Source organism: Hyperolius riggenbachi, chromosome 3, assembly GCF_040937935.1.
Source record: "Hyperolius riggenbachi isolate aHypRig1 chromosome 3, aHypRig1.pri, whole genome shotgun sequence".
In the NCBI taxonomy this organism is placed as follows: domain Eukaryota; kingdom Metazoa; phylum Chordata; class Amphibia; order Anura; family Hyperoliidae; genus Hyperolius; species Hyperolius riggenbachi.
Window position 1 is genome coordinate 240273761 of NC_090648.1, and position 14309 is coordinate 240288069.

At 40.9% G+C, this 14309-nt stretch overlaps 1 protein-coding gene across 1 annotated transcript in view; it reads left to right on the forward strand.

The window, feature by feature from the left end:
• The window catches only part of LOC137562283 (collagen alpha-1(VII) chain-like), a 519927-nt gene that overhangs the window by 488845 nt on the left and 16773 nt on the right, over positions 1 to 14309 (forward strand). Inside the window, exons 97-100 of the mRNA XM_068273618.1 lie at positions 4548 to 4748; positions 8367 to 8427; positions 9164 to 9171; positions 11786 to 11956. Coding sequence (XP_068129719.1) covers positions 4548 to 4748; positions 8367 to 8427; positions 9164 to 9171; positions 11786 to 11956 — 441 coding nt within the window. The remainder of the gene's footprint in view (positions 1 to 4547; positions 4749 to 8366; positions 8428 to 9163; positions 9172 to 11785; positions 11957 to 14309) is intronic.

Here is a 14309-nt window from a genome sequence, read left to right on the forward strand (position 1 = left end):
TTCGACACGTGAGTGTGATTTTATGTCTTTTTTACTGAAAACAAAAGCAGAGTTACGCTATGGAGGCTTTGTTTTAAGTTTTTAAGGTGGATTCTGAGATACCTATATGCAAGCTGAGCAGAATGGAATACATTAAGTGAAGTGCTGAAAGCTGGTCTATTACAGGGTCAGCCACGCTATCTGGTGAGCCTGCACCTGTTTCATTCTGCATGCTGGTGTATTAACACTGTTTGGAGAGGCTTGCACGGTGCTCTGTACAGTTGGTGGAGGCAAGAAGTGCTCTGTTTGAAACTGGATTATGCTACGTACTTTTCCACCCTTTCATTGAGTCCCATATAGGGGGAAGTTCAAGCGCTGAAGTGACTCCATCTGAATGAGCGAGTTTGCTGATGTGTAATGCTATCAGTCCCTAGTGTTGGTGAGAGTATTCTATACTACTACCTGTGACACTGTTTACATCTATTTGGGTTTTGATGATTGGGATCGCCGAGGAGCATTGAAAGTGGACCTAACTGGACTGCTATTTCACTGTATTTTACTGTGTGGTGTGAGCGCTGCGCTCATCTCTTATTGTCATTTAAAGATCTGCTTTATTATGTGTCCAGTAGATGTGTACAGCTGGGAATGGATGTACAGAGATCTTGCCACTTCTGGCCTAAAAGCATATGAAAAAGTGGTTAGTGTTTGTAACCAATGGCATCCATCCAAAACTAAACTGTTGCTTTTGAATTCAGTTCTGAATGAGTCAGTAGTTGAAGGACTGCTGAAGTGCAGGTGACTGGCCATGCCAAAACTATAGACTCTAGAACTGTCTCCATCCTTAAAGAATATATTTTTACAAGTTAGTGCAAGAAATTAGCTCAACTGTGTTAGGACAACTCCCAGCTGTGTTCTAAGTTTACAAACTACTAATGTCCTATATTATGCCTTGTTGCTTTTGACATCTAGCTTCACCTTGCATGTTAAACATAAATAAACTGCTTTGCACGTTATTTTGTCTCACAAAACTTTATTTTGCATTCACATTGTTGCCCAGTTCCATGAACTCAGGGTGGTGGTGGGGGGGGGGGTGGAGGTTGTATCAGCTGTTGGAGCATATCTTCACATAACACAGATAAGAAAGTAGAGTCCTGGTTTTAACCATCAGTCTCACCCAACCAGCACAAATCGCTGTTTTTTGGGCTCTGCTGTGCTTTAAAACTGGGTTTCAAAAACATACAAAAAATTATGAATCAAATGGACATTAAAACTGATTACAGAATAGTCTTTATATGGTAGACTTTATTAGGTGGCACCTGCTTATGGGAAGCATGTTAGGCTCATTAGTACCCAAGCCCCAGTGTTTGTAGCATAGCTGTGTACCTGAGTACATTTTGTATAGGGAAGTCTGCACATATCCAGTCATTAAACATACAGCATATACAATATAAAGTACAACATAGAGAGAAATATTACATTCAGCAAGGCTCCCTATATTCAAACCTGGCTATACGTAGCTTAATGAACAGTATGGGGTCAGTCAAACTTTTCCTTGCGTTTAGTGCATGCGACTTCTCACATGCACAATTCTATGTTCCCGTTTTTTTTATGAACATTTATTTTGCAGTTTTTATGCATACATTCGCACTTCCATTTTTCTGTGAAATAATTCCCTTAAATCTGAATGCTGCACGCATAACCGCACATCGCACACAAAAAAGCAGACCTGTCATCTAGTGAAAAACAAAAAAAAATTACATGTGTGGCGATCACAATTTGGAAATTCGCTAATTTTAATTTTAAGTGTGAGCACTGCCATAGTTTATTCGGTGACTAAAAATCTGTTATGTTTTTGCAAATGAGCGTTGGACAGCTTTTTTCCCGTAAAAAATGAGCCATGAGATGTGTGTCAGATGCAATTTAGGCTCAACACACACCATACAATCTTGGTTGTTCAATCTTACCACTTTCATGTATTATAAGAGCTTATCCAATCAATCATTCAAGGTATTTTCAATCTGTTGGCCCTTATACTACTACTACTACTATTTGGTAAATCTGTAAAACCAAGATTGTATGGTGTGTGTTGAGCTTTAGTGTGAAGATTATAGTGGAGGAGTAAATATATCTCAGTAGCATTGTCCTGTCTTTTAGCCAGCTTTTTGCTCACCTCACCTGCTTGGCTATCTCTATGTACACGCACTAGATTTTTGTCTTTGTAAGATTTGTTTCCAAAATCTAGTGCAGATGCCTTTTGAAACCATCAATTATGTTGTTACTAATCTGTCATGTTGGAACACTAACAACTGACTTCTGTTATTCGACTGTGCAATCCCTGCAACGGGCCACCTTCTGCTTGACCCCTCCCCCACTTTTCTTTCCATAAAACATACTGCTGAACAACATGCATGTACAATGATTTTCTGGCAATTTGTAAAAGCCTGTATGTAGCTGAACACTACAGTTCTGGCTGAAGAAATAACTGCTGCAACCACTTTTGTATTTCATCAGAAGCACAATGTTAACACCCTGGCACTGTACACCTGCCTATTAACTAAATAACATCAAATTCTTGAATAACCTTGTATTTCAAGGCTGAATTGTATTTATATTTCAAATTATCATTATATGTAATTACAACTGCTTTGATTACTTTACATACCCAACCATTACATTATGTATACAGTTTTCAAAAAAAAATCTGCCTAAGCAAAAGAATGTCTAAATTAAAGCATAGCTTGCTTTATCCCTTTTACCTTGCTTTCTTTTATTTTCACCACTTCCCAACTGGCTGTTTTCCAAATACCACCAGCACTGCACAACAGTGATACTGATGACACCCAGCCTGGTGAGTCAGCCAAACTGCAATCTTGATAAATAACCTTTTCTCTGTTCTGTGCTCCCTATGTGTCTCCCTATAGCAGTGTTAATATAAATTAATAATGTAATCCCCTTTATTTTTGTATAATACAAAATGCTATACAAAGGTACAGCCTCGCAGGCACCAGCTATAGCTGTCTGAGCATCAGTGCATGTGGCCCATGAACCCTAAAAGATGTTTGTTCTCAGTACTTAAAATCACTTTTTACAGCTTGGTAGTTACATTATGCATCCACAGCACTTTCTGAGTGCCATTTTTCATCCTCACTTCCCTGCTTCCACCCTGGCTGACCTCTCTATCATAGCTGCCCCTTCCAACCTCACTTGCCTCCTCCCACCCTGGCTGACCTCTCTATCATAGCTGCCCCTTCCGACCTCACTTCCCTTCTTCCGCCCTGGCTGACCTCTCTATCCTAGCTGCCCCTTCCAACCTCACTTCCCTCCTTCCACCCTGGCTGCCCTCTCTATCCTAGCTGCCCCTTCCAACCTCACTTGCCTCTTCCCACCCTGGCTGACCTCTCTATCATAGCTGCCCCTTCCAACCTCACTTCCCTTCTTCCACCCTGGCTGAGCTCTCTATCCTAGCTGCCCCTTTTAACCTCACTTGCCTCTTCCCACCCTGGCTGACCTCTCTATCATAGCTGCCCCTTCCAACCTCACTTCCCTTCTTCCACCCTGGCTGACCTCTCCACTCTAGCTGCCTCCTCCAACCTCACTTCCCTCCTTCCATTCTGGCTGTCCTCTCTTTCCTAGTTGCCCCCTCCAACCTCACTATCCTCCTTCCACCCTGGCTGACCTCTCCACTCTAGCTGCCTCCTCCAACCTCACTTCCCTCCTTCCATTCTGTCTGTCCTCTCTATCCTAGTTGCCCCCTCCAACCTCACTATTCTCCTTCCACCCTGGCTGACCTCTCCATCCTCGCTGCCCCCTCCAACCTCACTTCCTTACTCTCGCCTTGGATGACCTCTCCACTCTAGCTACCCTCTCTAATCTCACTTCCCCTCCTTCCATCCTGGCTCACCTCTCCACCTTAGCTGCCCCCTCCAGTCTCACTTCCCTACTCCCACCCTAGATGACCTCTCCATCCTAGCTTCCCCCTCCAATCTCACTTCCCCTCCTCCCATTATGGCTGACCCCTCCAACTTAGCTGCCCCCTCCAACCTGACTTTCCTACTCTCACCCTGGATGACCTCTCCACCCTAGCTACCCTCTGTATTCTCACTTCCCATCCTTCCATCCTGGCTGACCTCTCCACCCTAGATGCCCCTTCCAACCTCACTTTCCTCCTTTCACCCTGGCTGACCTCTCCACCCTAGCTGTACTATCCAAGCTCACTTTCTCCTCACCTGATCATGGCATGCAGGCTAACTTTTTTTTCTACTATTGGGGAGGGGAGAATGATTGACATACATGCTGAGGGACTCTACTTGCTGAGAGATTTCTAGTAACACCCTTGTCTGTCTTATATTTGAAACTTACTGTTTACTGATTTATTTTTATTCGATTCTTTTCAGCCACCTTGTAACTTTTGTCTAATTCGATATAACATAAGATGCAGATATTTATCAAATCAGTAAGGGCTTTACCAAATCAGTAGCTGCCAAGAAGACTCGCTAAATGCACAGCTGAGGGTGGATCTTGCTAAACTTTGTTATAGGCAATTTCTAACACCTTCTATATATGCATAGGAAAGGACTTCCAGTTAATTGTGAAGTCTGTCAGTCCTGATGAAGGATATGAAGATCCGGAACCTGTAGGGGAAGATGTGACTGTGCCTTCAGTGAACACTGAAATTGGAAATTCAGTGGAAAATACTTATCGGAATGAAACTGTTACCATGACAGCCACTACACAATTCCCAAGCACCATCTCAGAGTATAAATATGAAGGTAGTATAATGTTTACTTTGATTTACTTTTGCCATATCAAGGTAAAAAAACAAAAAACAGTTTTTTTAATGGAAGCCAGTAAGATTCAAATGAGTTGATTCACTGAATCAGGGTAAAATGCCTGTGTGCTCATAGTGCATTGTAATTTTACTGGTGTGTATGTAAACAAAGTAATGTGCATTGTGTACATAGTGCATCTTACGTTACATATACAATGTGTGTATTGCTTTCATAACGTGTTATGCAAGCAGTTTAATATGCATTCTATAAAGGGATACTGTAGGGGGGTCAGGGAAAATGAGTTGAACTTACCCGGGGCTTCTAACGGTCCCCCGCATACATCCTGTGTTGGCGCAGCCACTCACCGATGCTCCGGCCCTGCCTCCGGTTCACTTCTGGAATTTCAGACTTTAAAGTCTGAAAACCACTGCGCCTGCGTTGCCGTGTCCTCGATCCCGCTGATGTCATCAAGAGCGCACAGCGCAGGCCCAGTATGGTCTGTGTCTGCGCAGTACACTCCTGGTGACATCAGCGGGAGCGAGGACACGGGCGTGCAGGCGCAGTGGTTTTCTGACTTTAAAGTCAGAAATTCCAGAAGTGAACTGGAGGCGGGGCTGGAGCATCGGTGAGTGGCTGCGCCAACACAGGATGTCTGTGGGGGACCATTAGAAGCCCCGGGTAAGTTCAGCTCATTTTCCCCTGACCCCCCTACAGTATCCCTATAAGCAACATGTGTATTGTATATGTAGCCCAAGTTGTGCTATGTAAGCATGGTATGTTACACTGGTTGCATAAACACAAGTAAAATTGCCATGTGCTGTCTGTGCACAGTAAGTTTACTGTGATTAAGTGAAACAACCCAATAGTATTGAATACCCTTGAATCTGGTTGTTAAGGGTAAACTCCTGGATGCATCTTATCTTTTAGAACCTTTATGAAGTGCATTTTATATTATGTAATAGCCTATAGATTCAGTGCACTGTTATTAAGATGAGGCGGGTGACACGAGGTGGATGCTGAAGGTAAAGCAGGATCAGGATGTATACGCACCATCAAGCACAATAAATCAGCAATATGAAAGTGCTTGGTCTCCGTCTCCGGTGTACTAACTTGCGTGAGCACATCCCACTAGGACCAAAAAACAAAACTGAGCCAAACAAAAATACCAAAAAACGCCATGGATGATTTAGATAAATTGTATACAACAAGAGAAAGGCATCCATATAGCTATAGATTAATACTCATGACAAAATGAAGTCCATAAAATATAGTCAATTTATTAGGGACATATCCCTTTAAAAACAATTTAAAACATGATAAGAGGTGTGGCTAGATGGTAAAATGACATATGCAATAATAGTCATAACAATCATGTACAAAATAGTGCAAATAGTTACATGATAGGTGCACTGGAGGTATATACAAAAAATGCTAATGAACAGCCAATGCGCTGATTTAGATCCACTAACCTAGCAAGCCTGCTAGTACATGGCCTTGTATTAAAGCTAAGAAGCAACACCCAAAAAGGAAAGGCTAGATAAGGGAAGATAGAACAATGCTTACCACCAAGGCACCACCATGGATATTTCTAGCCAGCACCCCTCAGACCATCTCACATGTATCGCAGACCCCCTCTGCTTCCTCGGAGATCTCCGAGGAAGCAGAGGGGGTCTGCGATACATGTGAGATGGTCTGAGGGGTGCTGGCTAGAAATATCCATGGTGGTGCCTTGGTGGTAAGCATTGTTCTATCTTCCCTTATCTAGCCTTTCCTTTTTGGGTGTTGCTTCTTAGCTTTAATACAAGGCCATGTACTAGCAGGCTTGCTAGGTTAGTGGATCTAAATCAGCGCATTGGCTGTTCATTAGCATTTTTTGTATATACCTCCAGTGCACCTATCATGTAACTATTTGCACTATTTTGTACATGATTGTTATGACTATTATTGCATATGTCATTTTACCATCTAGCCACACCTCTTATCATGTTTTAAATTGTTTTTAAAGGGATATGTCCCTAATAAATTGACTATATTTCATGCACATCCCACTAGGATCACAGGTCTTTAGAGAGGCAGGTCTGATTGTTCCATTTGTCTATCCCATCTAGCCTTAACCCTCAAGATACATTTTTGTTGGGCTGCTAATTAGTGGGTGTGGGGCTGTTTGCTATGTGAACTGTGGCTAGAAGTGGCAGTTTACATAGCAAGTTGTCCTGGTGCCCGCTATTTAATAGGCGCCCAAATTTGTCCATGCTCCAACTGGCTGTACAATTTGTGCAGGCCAGTCAAGTTCCTTCACACTAAACTCTTCTTATCCATGTGTTTTATGGACCTCGGTACAAGCACTGGTATGCAGTCATGTTGGAACAGAAAGGGGCCATCTCCAAACTATTCTCACAAAGTCGGGAACATGAAATTATCCAAAATGTCATATTATTCTGATGCCTACTGAGTTCCTTTTTACTGGCACAACGTAGTCAAGCAAGTACTATACTCATAGCATACACAAACCCCAGATTTGGCCATGGAAACCCATTTCATAATGCTCTCTGTTCAGTGATCAGAGAGCAGGGAGCATGCCAGCAGAACAGGTAATATAACTAAATACTTAATGCTTTACTGTCATACTCTGCATATGGGAACCCACAGGCAGTATTTGTGGGTAGGACCTCTGCAACTCCCGCTTCTACACCACTACCCCTCCTACAATAACAAGATATGCCAAGTACAATTTTGCCTTCACACAGAATAAATTTGCTATCATTCAGCTACACACGAGCCAGAACTAACTTCCTAATTATTTTAGGATAGTCAATGAATATGTAAATCATGTGTCTGAAAGGTCAGGCATCTCTCAACTCCTATCATATTGATATATCATCTGCAAGATGGATTCTATGGATGACACTGTATAGGTGTGCTTTACACAGACATTCTGTATGTACTTGTCATCGCTTTTTTTCAGTAGGTTTTGGGTTCCTTTTGGTTTTCTTCAAAAAAGATTCTGCCTCTCCATAGCTCAACATAGGTACCCTGCACACTGGGTAAGGAGGGTGAGCGACATTCCCTTTCCATCCTGCAAAATTATGCTAATTTTTTATGCAGTTATTATTCATCTCTTGATCTGTGCTAAATGCAGCTTACACATTGTAAGTAGGCTATTACAATTAACAAGTAATAAAAGTAAAAACTATCAAGCGCCTCTTAAATCTGATTGAATGTGAACATAGTTTAATATAAGAAAAACACTTTTTGGGTAGATCAGAACCTCTAAATCGATGTACAGTAAACACATCTGTTATGTTCAGAATGTTTGCCTTTGGAAAGAACATGTTCCATTTTATGGAATAAATACAGTATATGTGACTCTCGCTTATGACATCACTACAGCAGACTGGTATTACACATGTCTTTTTTTGTTCTGGTGACTAATGACTGACCTTTCTAGTTCGGAATCTTTGATACAATCAAATTTTATAACCACGTCTATGATTTTTTATGCTTATAAAGGAAGCAGGTGTTCCAAGCATTAATTGTGAAACTGATGTTTGATATTAAATGTGTTGTTAATGTACTGAGCCTTCCTGATAACAGTTACTGCACTTTATTTCTCTCCAGACGGAAGTGATAAGGAACTAATGGGACAATTTCGTAGAAAGAAACGACGTGTTGGAGGTATGTTTATTGACAGAAATCTGCAATAGAAGAATGATCTCATACACCATGGACAACACATTAGATTTTCATAGCGCAAAGTGGCTTTTCTAACTGTAAACGGTACAGCAATCTTATAATGCGTACTCATTCTTTTAAGTTTAAGTTGTTAATGTTGTTACCAGATGTGAATTCTTATGGTTATAATTTATTATTATTTCTAGGAGCGCTGTGAATGTACAAACACACATGAAATGTTAACACTTCTATAGCATTTTTCTCTTGTTTTACTCAAAGCAGCCACTAAGGTCACATATAGGCCACCCTGGAGCATTAGGGAGTCTTGCCTGAGCACTCCTGCATTTTCAGGAATTCCTTTATTTTCAAAAGCACTTCCTGGATGGCTGTTGCACAGTCCAACTACCAGAATAGTGGTCACAAACACACTTGATGTACTTTATATGGACTGCTTTAGAAAACAGTAACAGTTCACACTTTCAATTTAGTGGCAAACAGATCAGTGAAAACGAATTTGACTACTGGTCGTTCGGATCCGTTGCCACTCAGCTGCTTCCGTTTCATTTCACCACATCCCCTAAACCCCCCCCCCCCCCCCCACCCCCCGGCCCCATTCCAAAAGTGGATTTTTCTCCTTAGAATGGTCTGTTTCTTCACTGGTGTGAAGAAACATTCCGTTTTCTCTTTGCCCCCAATGCAGTTTGATGTGATGTGATTTTTGTAAAAGGCAAACAAAACTAAAGATATAGAAGCGCCGGGTCAGAAATCTAAAAGCAATAAGCCTTAAAATATAAAATAAACAAATAAAAATTAGACAAATGAGCAAAAACAGGATTCAATATACTATTTAAATTGGTAAGAAGCTGGCAGCATGCAAGCTAATTATCATACTTATCACCTGGCCATTGCACAAGGATTATAGGCAATTGCTGGTTTCACCTGTGCGATGGCCAAGCGTAAAGAGCTTCACTCAGGCAAATAGTAGATAAGCTATTTGTCCGAGCATTCCTCCTGTGTGCACTGTTGAGGACAGCAAGGTTCTGTGTGTCGGTCAGCACCATGTCACTGCTCCCTTGCTCCCCTGGGAAATCTGTCTCTTTCATCGCTGTGTACAAAGCTACCAGCACTTACCTGGAGTCTGCATGTTACATGCTAGGCTCCCCTGGCATGTCACAATCAAGATGACAGATGAAAAAAGGAAGACAAAAGAGTAGTTTAAATTAAAAAAAAATGTTTCTTCCCCTCCTATTCCAAAAGTTTAATTAACACTGTTTCACCCATGCAGGATGGTGAAGACAGGATGGCAGTCAACCTGCATGGAGCTCTGCCATAGTAAGCTATACCAGCCCATATAGTACATGATATGGGGGACTCCATTAGAGAGGGATGGCAAAGCCTTCACTCTCCTACAAAACCCTTCATGTCATATAAATGTGACTCATCTGCACCTCCGTTGCCCAAGTGTAGGTGGAAGTGACGACCCTCATGCATGTGGGGATACATTCAGAGGGGAGTCTTCAATAAGATGCCCCCCCCCCCCCATCTCCATCCTCTTCCAGATAAATAGGTATAAAGAGTCACATCTGAAGTCACGTCGGAAGTGCACATCTGAGCTGCCAGGAGGAGTGGGGCTGCAGAGGCGGGGACCGACTGGGCTGTTGAAACCTCCAAAGGAGTGGCAGATATTGATGTGTAGCAGTGGTTGTTTAGTGGAATCTTAATTACAGGATGGGCATCTGAGTCTCTCCTTAGTAAAAGAGGCTCCCAGATGGTAGGTTAACGGGGAGGCAGATGAGCAATAGGAACTTTAGACCCACCCCAGCAGGTCTAAGTTGACGCTGATCTGCCTTCATGTTTGACGGAAAGTATCATGGCAGTATGAAAAGGGGAATAGGATGGGGGGGAAGCACCTGCTGGGTGCTAAGTGTAATAGGGTCAGACAAGAGCTCTGTATTTGTGATTGAATTGTAAGAAATCAGCTGAAGGAAATAGAATATAGGTACAGAAACGCCATACGAGGCTTAACCCTTTCAGTGCCCCCTGCAAAGTGAATTCAGCGTAAAGCTTCAGATTTTTTTTTAGGATCTCCATAAATTGTAATGATTTTTTTTCCCCTAAAGGTTCTCATGTTATGATTAATCCTTTATAACAGAGAGGATGTTTCTGAGTTTAGTTCCACTTTAACATTAATCTCCCTTTTACTATATCTAACACTAACCTCTCCTCTCCAATGTTTAACACTAGCTATTTGCCACTAATAGCAGCTGCCATTGAATCGGCTGTTAGTCAATCAGCTGTTAGGTCGATGGGCTAGTACGTAAGCACCTTTTTATTTTTTACCTTTTTTTTCTTGATTATATATTTTTTTCCCCAAGATTGAGTGATTTTTTCCTCTACTTGATAAAAAAAGTGAAGTTAATTACAACAACTGACTGCACATCCTCCAAGAGCAGCGATTCCATAGGGATTGAACTGTTACTTCTTATTCAATTAACTTTTATCCTGCATTCCAAGAGATAACTTTTATCTTCTCTTAAGAAGAAAAATATATGTTTAGCACTTAGCAATTGAAAAAAATTACTTAAAAAGTAGGTAAAGAAACCTATTTTAAAAAATTTTCTTGCCTGTTGGGGACCAAAGGAATTGGATTGATATGGTATGAAAATATCTCCTGTCAGAAAACTCAGGATAAAAGTTATTTGAATGTGTCAGTAAGAAGTACCCATGGTCGGGACGGTGTTCCTTCCCTTGGGCGCAGTGCCCACTATTTGGGTGCCTGTAATTTATTTGGTGCCTTCTGTAAATTATATTTGCATGGGCACCTATGGCGGTGCCTGATATTTAGCATTTTTTTTTGCGGGGGCAGTTAATGTTAGGCATCAGTACGGGGGTTTGTGCTGTGAGAGTTGGGTAAGGTTAGGCAGTGGAGGGGGGAGATGGTTAGGGTTAGGTTTATCTGTAGTAAAATATCTGTAACATTTACCGATATATTTAACTACCGAAAATTAACACTGTAAAATAGAAGAACATTAGTAAATGTACCAATATTCTATCAGCTATTTTCTGTCGACCAAATTTCCTGGCACCTTTATTGGGGTTTCTCCCAGGGTCCTGTCCATGCACATGGTGGCACTGCTCATAATTGCACTCCCATGGATGGAATGCACTGCGCAGGCGCAGCACTTCTTCTGCTATGGAGGGGACCCCAGGAGACTGCCTGAGAGCAGAGCTGTGGGGAGGGACACACAGGCTTCAAGGGGCTGGAGGAAGCCTCAGGTAACGAAATCTGATTTTTTCAAATTTACCTCATGTATCCTTTAAACGATGATTCACTGTTTTATAGAAAACTTGATCTTTCTTTCTAGATCCCTGTCAGCTACCAGTGGATGAAGGATTTTGCAGGGAATATATATTACTTTGGTATTACCACTTACAAGGAGAACATTGCAGGCCGTTTGTTTATGGTGGTTGTGGAGGAAACAGTAATCGTTTTAAGACCAGACGGAAGTGTGAAGAGAGGTGTAAAACTAAAACAGGTTAGCCTATAACAAAAATGTATCTGCTTACATGACTGCCACCAAAATCCACCAGAATTTTCTGAGTGCCTACTAGGCAAACTTGAGGGTCATACAACCTCAGACCTGGTGGTGGTGTACTTTTGGTATAAACATTATGGCAAAGCTGACTATTTACTATGAGAATACAGAAGATTCATGGGGATTTTCTTTTTCATAAGGTGTAACCTGTAGGTCACAGATGTCGAACTCTGGTCCTCGAGGGCCATATCCATGCTAGTGTTTAGGAAGGACTGAGAAATGGAGAAACGTGTTGTGCTTAATGAACCACACCTTTCCTGATTCAGTCCCATCAATTTAATTTGAGCTAAACCAAAAATGTATGTGGATTTCGGCCCTTAAGGCCTGGAGTTCTGCTGTAAATGAACCGCTGCTGTAAGTGAACCACTGTGTAAAAACATTAATTCACTGGCTTTCTATTATACACAAGTAGCAGTATTAGCAGGTCTGTTAAGACCATTGCATGTCCCACATGTCCCACCTTAGTTCATAACACTATATACAAAAAGCAGAGTTACAAGGTTTGTGACTAGAGACACAGCTAGCCTCCTGTGTGGTCATTCTGGTATTTGTGTACAATGATGGGTTTAATGCTGTATTTAACCTGTCTTGCTTTTTTATAGGTGTAGTCAAATCTAGTGGCAGTAAAGATGAGCATACATGGGTTATATTTTATAAACTATCATTCAGACAATTGATTAGAGTTGTATGTATGAACCATGTATGTATAAAACTTATTTGAAAGCTTTAGGTTTATGGATAAGGTGTTGTAATACATTTCATATCTTTTAATGAAATACTAGTTCTGCACTTCATTTACAAAGTATTATATTGCTAGTAGGGATAACCAATTAAAATAATTCCTAGTTGATGCAACATTATGCAAATTTCCATCGCACGTTTATGTAGTTTGAAATTGACTATTTGAAAGCAGTCTAGGTGGGGTCTGATTGGTCAGTTTTCAAGCTGCATAAATTTAAGAATAAGAATTCTTTACATGTTATTGACCATCTTATTGACCATCCCAAATTGCTAGCGCTACTTTGTAACATATTACTTGAACATCTGAATATCTTTAAGGTGATTAAGTCTATATCTTTCAGAAGACAGCAGCATAGATAGTACCTGGTACTAAATGAGCCCCTCCCACATTTAGGGGCTCACCTCTGCTCAACCTTTGGCACCAATTGCTGCTACTATTTTTGGTGAAAGTGAAGACTATTCTCTCTCCCATTTCTTGGTTAGCCAGCATCTGGTCATGTTGTCACATGTCGTGGGATTTCAGTTGGCTAATAACAGTGACAATAAAGTATTTTGCTATTTTAATGCCAAACGTCAGGTACTAATAATGCTTTTATAGTACAGTACAGATACTCAGTGGCACGATGTGTTTTTATTTGTCTATAAGGTCCTTGATTTATTGGTCACTTTTACAGCTTCTCAGTCAGCCTCCTCCTCACCACATTTTCCTTGGGAAGACCTACAGTTTGCAGTATAGACTTACAAAGTGATGTTTTTATATCACTGTATAAATCACTCCACTTTTATTCAGGACAGGACAGATCCAGTTTTCAGTATACAGAAGAGAATATGGTCAATAAATATCCATATTTGCTCAGTTGCTTACATTGAACTTTTTTTTCCCTAGTGCATCTTGTTTGGGGGTATATGTGCCAATTTGGCTGACTACTTTTCTTGATACTTAAATAGAATGGAGGTTACGGCAAAAGCTCAGGACTATGAGAACGAAACAAATGCATCCCATGTGTTAATCCCATTTGCTCTGCTAGCTCTACATCTACCATGGTGCCGAGTATTTGCATCTAACCCATGTAAACTGGCTTTCATGTTGTTCCAACATACAAAAGTAATCTGTTATAAATGTTTCTACTGAATGAAAACAGGAAGATGATCAGTTTCCTTAAATAGATATGACCGCACTGTTAATGTCTTCAGGCAATATGTATAAAAATGTAGCGTTAACCAGTTGACTACCACTTGTTTGTTTTGATTTTGTATAATACATATTTTATTGTGAATTTTCAACCAGGGTATACAACAAATACAGTAATAGTCATGGACTAGAGTCTACTGGCCTTTATAAGCTAGACTCAGTCTTGAAATACAATAGTGGCAATAACATTTACAATGGAAACAGACTGTAAATTGAACCTTGTATAACAACCCATTTCATTTCATTTCTTGTTACCTCTGTGTTTTTTGTTTGTTTTTTTTTAAACCACCCTGCCGGTTCATTTCTTTCTGGATTTATGGGTCTAAAAGCGGTACATTTTTTTCAAGAATTTTAGGCCGC